The 14,357-nt window shown below is 39.1% G+C and overlaps 1 protein-coding gene across 1 annotated transcript; it reads left to right on the top strand.

Annotated features, from left to right (window-relative positions):
* Positions 1-602: 602 nt before the first annotated feature.
* Positions 603-3,504, top strand: eif4ebp3l (eukaryotic translation initiation factor 4E binding protein 3, like). Its single transcript, XM_081611570.1, has 3 exons — positions 603-994; positions 2,299-2,481; positions 2,936-3,504. The coding sequence occupies exons 1-3, from the start codon at positions 862-864 to the stop codon at positions 2,962-2,964; spliced, it is 345 nt and encodes a 114-aa protein (XP_081467696.1). The 5' UTR covers positions 603-861; the 3' UTR covers positions 2,965-3,504.
* The last annotated feature ends 10,853 nt before the right edge of the window (positions 3,505-14,357 follow it).

A 14,357-nucleotide genomic window follows, 5' to 3' on the forward strand; every position in this document is an offset into this window, starting at 1 on the left:
TTTATTATAAGGAATGTAAAATAATTCACACAAGGATTAAATTTTGTAATATCTGCAGATGGGGTGTCCAAATATTTTTGTCATGTTGGACAAAAATCAAAAGTGGTCTCAAGCCAACAAAGAAACAAAGACACACAAAAAAGCTGAACTTGTTTTGGGTGCTCACTTCTAGTCAAACTAGCCACCCACAATCCACCAAGGCATCATCAATATTTGATAACATCACAAAATCAGTTTTCTACACACTCACATTATTCACAACATTAACTCATGAAATAAAAACGAGTGAATACATTCAGGTAGATTCAGACAAACTTATTTCTGTGGCCTTATTTGGTTCAATGTAAAGCTTTCAAATGCAGTTTGAGTAAAGTGTTGAAGGAAGAAGTGATTACACTGGCTGCCATTTATTGAGATTACCATCGATAGTAAAACTGCATGTATGTTTATTTTCAAACAAAGTGATGAGCCCATTAATCTGGTTTATGTCCAAGACGCCTCCAGCATCGTTACACCGCCCTCACAGGCTGCCCTGTACAATGAAACGTTCGCACCTCATAACTCTAGCCCCCACGTGTCACAGAGTCGCTGCACAAAAACATCAAGTCTGGCTGCTGCAGCTGTGTGGGCTCCAAACGCAGCACATGGTAGCGTCCACCAGCTTCTTCTGGCGACGGAAACATATAGGCACTTAACTCTGAGCTTGTTTCATCGTTTGCTTTGCGACTTTTAAATTAACTTCGGCTCTAATAAGCTGCAATATTGACGGGTTCTTTTTCCTCTTTTTTTTTTTTTACCGTGCGGAAAGCTGAGAGGAGGTAAAGCTGCGACTCAAACTTAGCTGATACGTTTAAACCGAACATGTCGACTGGCACGAAACAAGTGAAGAGCTGCCCCATCCCGACCAGGGTCCTCACCCTGAAGGACTGGTCCCAGCTGCCCGACTGTTACAGCCAAACACCCGGGGGGACCCTCTTCTCTACCACGCCCGGAGGTAAAACTGCTTATAACTGCTGTGTTTTCTCATGTTGCTTTTATTTGTAACTATTACAAAGTGGCAAATGTGCCCCCCTTTAGATAAATATCACTTAACTTGAATAATTTAAGTATTAATCTCGCTAATTCGGTTTTTACTCAGTTTTTCCAGTGTGCTCTCGCGATAACACAATTAATGCCAAACACAAGTGGATTAAAAACACAGTCCTGACAAATGTACACGCATGTCGTAAGCAACACTGTCCTAAAATCTTTTCTCTGCACATTGACAGTTTTCGTTATCGCTTGTATCTTTTTTGCTAACGTCAACCAAACATTTTAATATAGTCTTTCTTTCTACTTCAAAATGTTTAATCTTAAGGTATACTTCTCAAACGCGTTTGCTTTCACGTATTTAAGCAACCAGATGCTTGATATGACTTGCTTCCTCCTGCACAGGTCCGTTTAAAACGGCTCAAAAACAATCCTCCCGTATGAAAACAAAAGGAAGTTTCAAACTCGTGACTTGCAGAGGGTGTACATTTGCGGCTCAGATCAGAGCCATTTGATTGGCTTTTGCGTCTATGGTGCAGATGGAGGCCGTCCAATCTTTTGAGTTAGAAGTGCATAAAGAACATGCTGTACGAACTGAAAAGAAGGGGAAGGGGAGTAAATGTTTAATGCGCAGGGGAGCCGTTTTTGCGTGGATGGCACAAGTTGTGCAAGAGATTCCACCACTGTGTTTTGACTTGCATTCCATCTCGTATTTCTTCTTCTTCTTCTATGCAGCCTTGTCATGAACTACACGCTGAACCGACTCCTCCTCTGCTTCCCTTTGTCCAGGATGAACTGTCCAAACCCCATTGCATAACATGTTTTCTCTCAGCCAGGCTGATACTTCGCAGAACGGTTCAAACTCCAGTTCAGAATAACACGAGCTGCAGACCGCTCCCAACGCCACATGGTACAAATTTTCAAAACAGGTCTTCTCTGACATAATCCATGGGTGTGTTTGAACCTGAATGTACAGCTCTCAGTCATAGGTTGTCAGCATGTTTGTTTTTTGCTTTATCATTAAGCTGGAGGGTTTTGGAAAAAAATGTAGTGGATTTGACTGCTTAGGGGGTTAAAAAAGGTAAGGGAAGCGAGCAGAAGCATGTTTTCCCACACCTAACTTGTTTTCTTTTTTGCCTCAAAGACGACATAAATCGACATCCCTGCTTGCAAAGATGTGGTGCAAGTCGACACTTCGCCAACGCAAACTTTCACCATAAGGTTGTTATTTACGCCAAATGTCCTCTCTCTCATACCCGCCGAACGCAGGCACCCGCATCATCTACGACAGGAAGTTCCTCCTGGACTGTCGGAACTCCCCTCTCGCCAGGACGCCGCCGTGCTGCCTGCCGCAGATCCCGGGAGTGACGGTACCGGCCACACACGCGCACCACACGGGGAAACTGCAGGACCTCAAAGAGGAGGCCGAGGAGGAAGAGAAGGATATCGGAGGTAAATATTTGCCCGTTCCGTTTAGCTTCTGTTTTCTGAATGCGTGTGTGCAAATGTGGCCGTTTTTTTTTTTTTTTTTTTTTTTTTTGGCTTTGGAGGAGAAGTGGCTCATAAAAACAGGTTTACTGGTCTGAGCTGTTGACTTTGAAGGTAAATACAGTGATGGTTTATCTAAAGAGACGTTGAGACACTTTCAGGTTAGATATAGTTCAGTGCTTTGAAGTTTTTCAAATGGTTAAAATGTCCCTGCCCAACTAAACTCAAAGATCAAAATTTACTTTTATTCTCTTCCCTTCTGTCTGTTGGTAAACACAGCATGCTGATAAGTTCTGCAGTGTCTCGTCTCTCTGTTGTCCGTTTGGGCGTGACCGCATGGGGTGATTTATCTGATGCAACCTTTTTTTTTTTTTAATGCAAATTATTATTTAAAAATTTTTTGTCCGTTTCTTTGCAGATGACAGCCAGTTTGAGATGGACATCTGAGTCAGCAGTACTACCTCCTGTGGAGTGTTGAGTTTAAATGCCTTATAAGTCGTAAAGGACTGTAAAGCATTACATACAAAGCTCTTGTTTTTCACTTTTATTTTTATTAAAAACTGAGGAACCTACAATGGAAAAAGTAACCAAATGTAAGGTGTTTTTCACTTTATAAAATTGGGTGCAAATTGTTTAACTTTGGATGGATTGGTTGGTCGCTTGTTTCAAAGAAACTATGGAATCAAGTATGATATCTGTTTTGATTTAAACTTTTTTTTATCTTTTGTAAATAAGAAACTTGTACTATGTTTTAAGTTTGAGGATTATTGTTATTTCATAAAAGCATGTATAAAAGAGGTGTTCGATACATGGATCAGTTTGCTTTTGTTGAATTCCCTCCAAAAAAGGAAGGGTGGGCTATCAGTACATGCCATGCGTCTCCCTTACATTTGGGGAAGGGGTTTGGGTTTCTACTGAAAAAAAAATCAGCTCTTACTTTGTTTTGTATGGACATGAGTTGTGAAAAATAAATAACCTGTCATCTTGTGTGTGTTTTCTGCTTGCAAGACTGATTTTTCCCAGTTATATTAAAAACTTTAATATAACTGTCTTTAATATGACTTTTTACTGTCATGGTGAAGCTGAACACCAGTGCACATAACTCTGTCCCGAACTTAGAAACTCAAACGCGTTTCTAAGGCCTTTATCAGAATATCTCACTGATTTGTCATGGCCTGATTTGGAACATGGTGACTTATCCAATATTTTCTGGGTTATTCACAGCTATTTGTGAAACCCAGGCTGGCTGAGTCAGTGTAACAATGTTGGTTTTACTATGAGGTAGATGCTTAAGGCAAGTATAAATATTGTTGCCAAATCTGATACAGTTCTTCAGAAAAGTTTTTGCATGCTTTGAACTCATTGACATCTAGTCAAGTCACAACAGCAAACTTTAATGTATTTTTCTTTTCCGCCTCGATTTTATGTGAACTTTCACATCTGATATGCGCGCACAGTTGTGCATAATTTTAAAGTGGAATACATAGGATTTTTTTTTTTTTTTGCTTTTTCCAGATTTCTTGCAACATCTCGTAGCTATTGCACAACACATATTTCCCTTCACATACTACTTTTAGTAGCTTACATGACCATCCTCACAAAGTGTCATGAAATATGAGCTACGGTGACATTGAACTTTCAGTCTTTGCTTCCACATATCAGATATGCATTGATTGGTCCAAGTGAACAGCTATTTGCCAGAGTATTGATTTACACAAATCTGGGTCAACGGTACATTATCTACAGTCACTCATTCCACTATGACATTTTTTTACACTTGGGCATGTTTCAACCACTCGCTCCAGTGTGTTCTATTGGGATTCAATGTGGTAGACCAACAGAAAGTAAAAGTGGAAGAAATCTAATGACTTCCCTGTATTTAATTGCCTTTCCATCATAATTAAACTGCATCTCCTTGGCTGTTAAAGAAAAGCATTCACACTGTGGTTCATCTGACCAGAGGAATGTTTTTTTGTACATGACTTTTTTTTTTTTAGCAATCCCTTTTCTATAAACACATCGACTTTGCCTGGTTAATGTTTAAAATCCCTTTTTAGCCTTTCATTAAGTATATGGTGGCAAAATACAAACGCACACCACACTTTTTCAGATTTCTATTTAAACAAATCTGTGTCGGTTTATCACATAAAATCCAAGTAAAAAGAAAAGTTCAAAAGGTAGGAATGTTAATGCAAATGAGCGCACGCTCTCTATCAGCTTCAAACTCCCCGTTATCAGACATATCTTAGAGATGAGACACAGCGTGGCGTCTGTGTGGCAGATGGACTGAGTTGAAAGAGCATTTTTAGACACATCGGACCCACCCAGGCCCGTCTGCGCCGCGGATTCTGCTGCTACCCTTGAATCGTCGACACGATCAAGGCCGGGTCTCCTCACTCGTCCCAGATCTGTAGATCATACGCACTGACAGAAAGGGGAAGGTCCGGCATTTAGGAATGTGAGCAGCTGCTGCCTGCGAGCCAGACATGACCATAATGCAATCTTTAGGCTGTTTCACCTATCAGCTGCCTCAGATTTGTAATTACACACCTCCTATTCTAGCATTAATGTTTAATTCAGCTCTGACGAGGCAGCTTTATGGATTTTGTTGAGGTCCATCTGTGGGCTAGTGGAAGCAGATAGGCGCTGTCCTGCGTCATGTGACTTGGTGATATATGTCAGGCTGCACAGCTGTTCCTGTCTCACCACTAAGCAAAATTAAAGCTAACAAGTGACTCGAGATTCAATATTTTCATGCTTCGTAACAAGATTTAAAAAATAAAAAAAAAAACTCAGAATTTTATCATCATGGGAATTATTTGGAGAGTTCAGAAGTAGCTTTATGTGTACTGTGCTGCTGTTTTGTTCAGTGAGAATGCAGAAATGAAGCAAAAGGGTCAAAATCCACTTTCATTAGCCAAAGTTTGAGTTGTTTGGCATCTGAAAAAAACATCCGATGCCAGCTGACTTCGATAAGCACCACGAGATGCTGATTTGTGCACTTCTTCATGCACAAATATGAAACTGCAAATGCAAGAAAAGCCCCATATGTTCTAGCAAGACTACGTCTGCAGTAATTATTGGCACAGATTGAAGAGATTTTTTATTTTTTGGCAGAACAAACCGTATCTCCTGATCTCCTGTAATGTAAAATGCACCAAAGTTGTAGTCTACATATAGACATGTAGATATGCTGACAGACAAAGAGACAGATGGAAGCTTGTAAATAGGATTTATCATCTAGATTCACACGCCTGGTTCAAATTCCCATGCATATGTTCCCCTATAGCAAGCTCAATGTTTGTGCTATTTCTGGCCACATACAGACACCTGAAGATTACTTTTTTTTTTTTTTACAATTTGGTTTTGAATTCTTTGGGCTGAAAGAGAGAAGATCGAAATCCAAATAATAAATAACATAAATAAATATACCTTGTTCCAGTATATTCATTCAGTTAAAACTGATGTGTCAATTTTCTCTGAGTATGCATATTCATCTAATTTGTTATCATAACATAAGGACTTACAGACTCTTAATTAAATAAAACAAGTTACCCTACAAGTTGATTATTGATAGATTTTAGCTTGGTAGGAAAGTTATAGATTTTGTCAAAGAGACTGATAAATGTTTTTAGTGCCCCTTTTGTGAGCCTTTCAAACATTCCTAAACTAGAATCATAGATTAGTATGATCTGCTTTGATGTTCGGAGAACGGTCCTTGAAAACCAGCTCCACATATGCTACAAAGGTCACCATCTATCAGACACGTGGCCAAATTTAAACTTCCAGACAGAAAAATGTTGCACTTTGCTTTGTGGATGTTCAAAGTACGACTAAATTTACACAAAAAACTAACTTGTCATAGCATTTCATAGCATAGCATAGCATTTCTTATCTAAGTTAACATTGTTTTTTGTTGTTGTTTTTTTTCTTTCATTGTAAAGTCATGCATGATATGCCCACATTTTTTCTGGAGCAGCTGTAAGGGGCTGCTGAAAGTAGGAGGGCCAAAGCCAGTATACGTTTCACTGACCCTATGATGGCGACACATGAGCTTATTAGTACTCACAGAAAGTAGAGCACCAAAGAAACGCTCAAGTTCCGACTTCATGTAGTTTAAGATGACGAGTTACATCACAAAGAACATAAAGTCAGCTCTACTTTTGGATTATTTTGGTCTTGGTCATGCAGCGTAACATTTCAATCCTGCACTTTCACAACATGTGTTGGAAAAATCTCTGCCCCGTACTACTGTAAACAACACTGGAGATGACCGTGTGTTTCTCTCCCTCCCCCCCATGATGAGTCTAAACCAACCCCTTAAACTCAGGTTCCTTTGGTTGGGTAAAGTACGGGTTAGTCAAGGAGGCTCTATTTTCGTCCGCCGCTCCGTGTTGAGGCTCAGGAAGTGGGGTCAGGCTGGATTGCCGGGGCAACATTACAAACAGGCACTGGAAATACACAGCCTGCTCCGTGATCCTCCACAGGGGGAGGGGATGGGGACTTGAAGCGAAGCACATGCTGGATTCTATAGACGAACACCTTCCACCTTACGTCCAGTGATCAAGGACGCTCCTGGGAACTCAGCCCGTGGGGCTGCACTCTGACTTTAGCTGCGAAAACATTTCAGAGAATAAAGCGATTCCTCGATTACCGCTGCACTTTGAAATCAAGCCCAAGAGAAAAGCTCACCACAGAAACTTGGATGACAGATTTGTTTTTGAACAGCAAAATGTTTTCACGTTTTTTTTTTTTTCTTCCCTAGCCTCCCCTCACACACAAGTTGATATCTACAATATCTAAAGAAAAAAATATGACACACACAACTTTTTCAGAAAATACTTTGCTAGCATTGCATCACTTTGGCATAGTTACTTGCTCGGTGAAACAGTCTCCATGGCCGTTGCACAATCTCTGTTTTGCTGCACAGGGTACAGTGAGACATGTCTCTGAAAGCCAGGTTATTGCTTAATGTGCAAAGAGCGCCTTTGACCATCATCTTCCCCTTTCATGAGATTTCCTATTGGACAGTCTAGTGTCATAACTTACAATTTAGGTACAAAACAGGTTCTATAAAATGCATGTTGCCCATGTTTATTGTGCAACTTTACCATGCATTGCAACATCGTCTGATGTTATTGCAGAACAGACGTTTTCCTGCCTGCACGCTCCTCTTTCAGCAGCTTCTGCCTGTTAGCAGCATGTTACACACATGGACGAAATTGTTGCTTCCCCTCTGACCAAAAAGCCCACAGCGATCTCTGAAATAACTTGAAATGGAGATAATAAATACAAATTTACAGAAAAGTAACTGAAGAAAATCAGTTAATTTTTAACAGAATCATTAAAAGAAAAAAAAAACCTAACGAAACAGGACTGGATAAAAATGACGGTAGGTGTAACTTGATATTTTCTCGCGCAACCTTTCGAGGAAATCGCAGATGACTTTTATAACTTCTCCAGCCCACAAGTATTTTGGCCCAACATTGGAGGGGAAACTGCTCCTCCATTAGTGTCAGGTTTGAACGATGTCTTCTCCAGATGTTTCAGTTCATTCCACAGATGTTCAACAGGATCTAGATCGGAGCTCAGATCAGAATAGTCCAAGTTATTCCGAGATGTTGTGTGTTTTTGGTCATTATCCTGTGGGAAGATCCACAATCTGTGTCTGTGATGTCCAGACATCACAGACGCATCACATTTTTCTCCTGAAGGCCTCGAAAGTCTTGAAATTTCATAGTGCCCTGCTCAGATTCAAGATACCCTGTGTCAGCCCGAAGCAGCAAAGCAGCCCCAGAACACAACCAAGCCTTTGCTTTGAGAAGTATCTGTTCTTGTCTTTCAATTTCACAATTACACACAACTTCTTGTTTGTCTATTACATAAAAACAATCCAGAAAAACACACTGAATTGTGTAGGTGTAACTGGACAAGCTAAAAAACACCTTCTCGAGAGACTAGTCATAAATCCATACCAGATTCTCGTTTATCACAATCAGGTAAATTTAACAGGTATCTATTTTCTCTATGTATTGCATCCACATCAGTGTCAAGATTCATTTTAGGAGAAATAACTCTTGTCTTTTAGGAGGTATTTCACTATGTACATATTTAAAAAAAAGAAAAATACCAGAGAACCTGATTTGTTCTACTTCCATTCCAACCAAATTAAAAGAACAAAATACAGTACAATATACTTTGATTTATTTCAGTAACATCTTTGTGGGATTTAAGTACATATTTTAAAGAAAAACAAACTTTAATGTCAACAACAATAATCTAATCTTACTCTTTCGCCATAATGTCTCTGAGTAACCTCCAACCACTAATGTATAGAACATAAAAATGGCAAAACATGTTTTCTTGCAAGCTGTAAATGTGCACCTTTGACACTTTGACTTCACAGTGTGCTGACAGTGCATCTTCACTATAGTTAGTGTAGGTCAACATAGTGTCAACACTCCGGTATTATTTCTCCCAGAACGGGTTGACATCCTGTATATGTGAAATCACATGAGTGTTTACTTTAGATGAGTCTCTGCAAATACGCACAGGTCTCCTTCACTCTAACTGTGAGCTGCCAGCTCCAAATAAAAGAGCACATACACACACACTGACAATAAATTTCAGCTCAGCACTGAGGCCCATGGGCTATAACTGCTGTCATAGCAAAAAATAAGAATGGCACGTAAACAGGCTGCTTCTTTCCAAGCAAAACATAGGAACCGTTGCAGAGACACTGGAGAATCAGGAGCCCAAATTTACGTAGAGACATTCTAGGTCTCTTTGTTGATGTCATAACATCTTACTTTATGTTTAATTATTTCCATGTTTGAAAAAGATTTTTCAGTTCTGTGTAATTTTTAGGAACACAATATTCAACTGAGAAACATGTTTTAGCTCTACAGAACATGCTCAGTATAAGCACAGAAAACCCTCGTCTGTCAAGTGTGAAACTCAAAAGTTAAACAGCAACTACAAGGCATATCCGACAACCTTACATGAGGAACGGCTGGTTCTTGTTCGCGATTCAATGGAAAGCTCACCTGGACAAGGCTGACCTCTGCTGGCAAAGAAACGGTAGTGCATGTCACTCAAGCAACTCCGCTGTGACGGTCCTCGTCCTGCGATTTGGGAAATAGTATTTTTATTCTCCCTAGTAGACATTACTCTGATACAAACTGAGTAAATTTAATTCAACTGAAGATGACTCTCTGAGATTGTGACGTTTAATATGTACTGAGTCCAAAATACTCCTGAATGTGTTGCAGAAATGGACACAATGGACAAGAATAGAAGTTGTCGTTTTCTTACAGTAAAAGTGTATAAACTGATATTTTGTTCGTCTTTTGCTTGTCAATGGTTTAGAAGATAGTGATAACGGAAAACAAATATTTCTTCCTTGCAATAGTTCCCCTGCGACAGACTGGCGACCTGTCCAGGGTGAACCCGCCTCTCGCCCGGAACGTTAACTGGAGATGGGCACCAGCAACCCTCCCGACCCCACTAGGGGACCAGGGTGTAAAGAAAATGGATGGATGGATGGATGGATGGATGGATGGATGGATGGCTGGATGCAATAGTTCCCAGGCCAGAGGAGATAATATTGTTCCTCTGGCGCCACCCCATGGAGGAAGCTAGGTTCACTCGCTTCTGTAACCTTCTATAGACAAACACAATCTTTCAAACCCGCCTAGACACAAGGCTCCAGCCTTTTACCTCACTGTCTCATAATGTCAGGACATAGTGACAGTTTTAACAAATATGTAAAAAAATAGTTATCTATTGCAACTTTATAGTCAAAAATAGAGACTAACTTCTGTCATTTTTAGTCACAATGTTTGCTTATCCCTTGAATGCATTTCTCTGCACCTACAAGGCCGGATTTTTAGCTAATCCACACAGTCAAAACTACATACAGCTACTATATGTATTAAAGTTGCACCTAATTTTATAGTCTATGAATTGCTAGGTATTTTGTAGGTATTGTCCAATAGTAACTGTTTCAGCTCCACCAAAACATTCAACCTAATTACAGGGAGTTCAGGTAGTCGGGGATTGGGGATCCTGTGTGTGTGTAATGCTTGAGAAAGTAAAGTTAAGTTCCTGATTGTTAGAATAATAAGTGAAACATAAAGCTCAAAGAGAACAGCTTTATAAAAGGAAGTGAGGTGTAATTGCGGATGCAATTAAGTCAAGATAAGCATTCACTGGTTGATCAGGCTTCTTGCTGTGAGACATTTAGATCAAGACAAGAGTTGTTATTGGTTTGACACTAATCAGATCTTTCCATCGTTATCAGAGCTGGTCTAGTTGATAAATATACGTTTAATCACACAAACAATGAAAGGCAGAGGCATTTATTCACGCCCTGTATCGGTCTCATTTTTTTCCTAGTTGTGAACATCTGCTAAACTAGCTAACATACTCCTCTAGTGCTTCTAATTAAAAATTATTGACTGGATGAGACGTAGAGCCTCTGCTGTGTACAGTATGTGAAGTAGAAGAAAGTTTTATTGTTTTTATTTTATTATATGCAGCCAGCCAACAATACAGCAGTACAAAAGGCCGTGGATATGTTCCTCCTATGAGGAACGTAATCAGAGAAAATCATATCAACCTTGATTAACCTTGAACTATCTGTTGGAGTCCTGACATAGTAATTCTCCAAAATTTCTCTAGTTTTCTGCAATTTTTGGAGAAGAAAAAAAAAATTCACTCTTTGCATTGTTGATTTCTTTTGCTCTTTGTCCTGTCTTCTCTAACTTTTCTAAATCTTTCCCTTGCAGTGGTTGTGGTGGCGGAAAATAAAGAGGACTCAGAAAAGAGATGGCTGAAGAAATTCTGTTGCTCCTGCTTCTTGGAATTCCTGTGTTCTGCATTGGATGAGCTTTAGTCTCCCACAAACCAAAAACTTAATCTATCTTTACCCCTTATCTGATTTAAACCGGGCTCTGTTCCCAAATTTCACCCAGACCCCGGCTGCTATTTAGCCACTGATGTCGATGTTTGGAAGCTTGAAATATATCAGTTTTATTTTTCATACGTTTATGTTTGTTTCACTGCTTTTGTCTCTTATTGAGTAAACATTCATAATAAACATAAATGTAAGTGGAGTGTGCAAGAAGCAAGATGGGCAGAGATTATAGATCAGTACTAGTTTTGGAAACCTCAATCTGTTGAACTTTCCTCCAGCAGTTCCTGGCCAAACTTCATATGTCTGGTAAAAATGTGTCAGAATCATTAAACACAAACAAATCTTTTATTGTAGAAGTGCTTGTCTCACACTGAGAATATGTAGAAAAATCTAATCTTTAATTTGAGGGTAGTGAGTAAAAAAAGCTCTTCAAAGGAGCGATTGCGAGCTCTAATGGAGCCAGTGAGGTACTGCAGGGTGGTAGTGAGAATTCAGATTAATTACACATTTTTTGTGTAAAGTTTTAAGTTATGTCTTTAAATACACATTAATATGAATGCAACAAATAAAACTTTGGTAAAAGAAGGGATAAAATCATAAATTTCAGAAATCCACACATTCACCCAGTGATCAAAAATGGGTTTAGTGTTCTGAGAAATGTTGACAGCCCCTGCTCTGCACATAGTACAAACTACTGGGTTAAAAATAACCCAATTCATAACCCAGCGCTGGGTCATATATGGACTGACCCAATGCTGGGTTGTTTTAACTCAACTGGGTTGGGTTGAGGGTTTGACCCAGCACATTGGGTCATGGCAACTAACCAAACGTTGGGTTAAATTGACCCAAAATTGGGCTGAAACTCATAACCCAACATAAGGGTTATTGTACCACTATAGTTGGGTTAAAATAAAAATAAAAAATTATTTTAAATTTCACTATATAAAAACAGGATTAAAAATCATAAGAATTTAAAGCTTCTTTTATTTCCACGTGATATATATATAGAGCCAGCAGATTTCACTTACAAAAGTTACAAAACATAAGTAAGTTGTTTCAAAAGTATATAGTTAAATCACTTTAACTCATTTGGCTACAACTCCAGAAGTATCTGTTACTACACATTAGAAAACATTTCTTGTAAAAAGTCTGTTTTAAAGCAAACTACAAGTAAAACTTCCATCCATTAAACAAGGAGCATTTTTAACGAGACTGTAGGATTTTTGCCTGTCTCCCTGCATGAGGACATATGGGTTCCATGTTGTCACATTTTGTAGATGCGCCACCAGGTTTGTCCCAACCTGATGGAGAGAGAAGACAGAAAAAACAGGCCATTAGTGATGCACTTATTTAAACAGTAAACAATTTGAGCATGATTCAGAGATGAAGGTTGACTTACAGGCTGGATATCAATGAAACCTTCTGAACGTCCAGGTTGATGGGTCTGAAACTCTTCTCCCAAATGTGTAAGGTGGAGCAGGGAGGAGTACTGGCAGCAGCTGCAGGACTACATCTTCTTCTGCATCAAACATAAGCCAGTTTTAAAATGTTTCAGTAACTAGAAAGCATGAAAACATTTTAGATAACATTTCTTCTGAGCTTCAATACCTTAAGGGAGCAGACTCATGTTCTTCTCCATACAGAAGGTCTTCGTTGAGAACGAAGAGTTTGGGTTTCGTTTAATTCTCCTGAAGATCCTGGATGTAAAATTACAAAATCTATCAGAAAAGACAAAATCACAAATCAAACTTCAAGAATGACTGAATTCAATCTTAAAGCTGTCTCCACTGCAAATAACTTGTAATTAGCCAGTAATTTCAAATGTTCAGAGTATTTTTTATGTTCGTAAAAATAAATATAGCACTTAATAAAATAAGATAACACATATAATTTAATTTAGAAGTAAATTTTAACTTAAACATACGTTAGTGCTGAATAACTTTCAGCACTAACTTTAAATAAATGTATTTGTAATTAATAGTAACAATAATAATAAAATTAGCAAACATTAACATTAGATAGTCTTATTTTTGCTTTTAACTCGTTGCCGAAAACCAGCGGGAGTTTGAAAGCAATGTGTCGGGAGACGGTCGTTCTCTCTCGGCTTAACGAGCCGCACCCGATGACCCGGTCAACTGACAGAGCGGGCGAGACGAGCCAGCGGCTGCAGGGGAGCGGATAAGTCCGAACACGTCCGAGCATGTTTATAATTAAGCTATATGTTAATAAACCGAGCACATAGTTATTATAAATGACACAACTAATTTATAGTAACTTTGCAAAAGTTATTTTATTTTCAAAAAGCATAATATACCCACTTTATTAATAGTTCTGCTCGCTCTCCTCCGCGATTACTGCTGGTGTCGCCTAAGCCCGCTGAGGATGCGCGCGCATATTGCACCCAGTGAAAATCGGGGGACAAACCGTCAACTATCATGCCTTTTAAAACTAAATCGATTTTTAAACATTTGAACATGTTTAGTCCAGTTACGAACAAATATGATTGAGGTTATATTAAACAACTGAATTTAATTTACTTGACAAATTGTGCCCTACCCCTTCATCCTTTTTTTTTCCCAACAGCAAGCTCTTTGTCAGAGTAAGCTACCGTAATAAACATTTAAAATAACCATAAAAATAAATATCCAACATGTTTGAAAAAAATTCAATTTATTTATAAAACCCTATTCACGTTGAAACGTTATCTTCTTTTTACTTACCATGTCTTATTTCAAAGGAGAGGAGAAGCCCGATATGCAACGTACACCTTCTTGTTGAAAATGGAGGCTTGTGAAGAGGGGCGTGGCTTCTTCCAAGTTTCGTCTTTAACCCAACCGATTGGGTAAAACTACCCCCGACACCTGACCCAACAGAAGTGTTCAAGCTGTAAACCTCCGGTAAATTTCTGACCCAAATCTTGCGT

This window comes from Poecilia reticulata, chromosome 10 (genome assembly GCF_904066995.2).
Source record: "Poecilia reticulata chromosome 10, P_reticulata-male-v2, whole genome shotgun sequence".
Lineage (NCBI taxonomy): Eukaryota > Metazoa > Chordata > Actinopteri > Cyprinodontiformes > Poeciliidae > Poecilia > Poecilia reticulata.

Bases quoted from the DNA above. Each gene is read 5' to 3' on its own strand.
- eif4ebp3l (XM_081611570.1), top strand. From the start codon at position 862: ATGTCGACTGGCACGAAACAAGTGAAGAGCTGCCCCATCCCGACCAGG. The intron at 995-2,298 runs GTAAAACTGCTT...CGCCGAACGCAG, and splicing joins CTTCTCTACCACGCCCGGAG to GCACCCGCATCATCTACGAC. The intron at 2,482-2,935 runs GTAAATATTTGC...GTTTCTTTGCAG, and splicing joins GGAAGAGAAGGATATCGGAG to ATGACAGCCAGTTTGAGATG.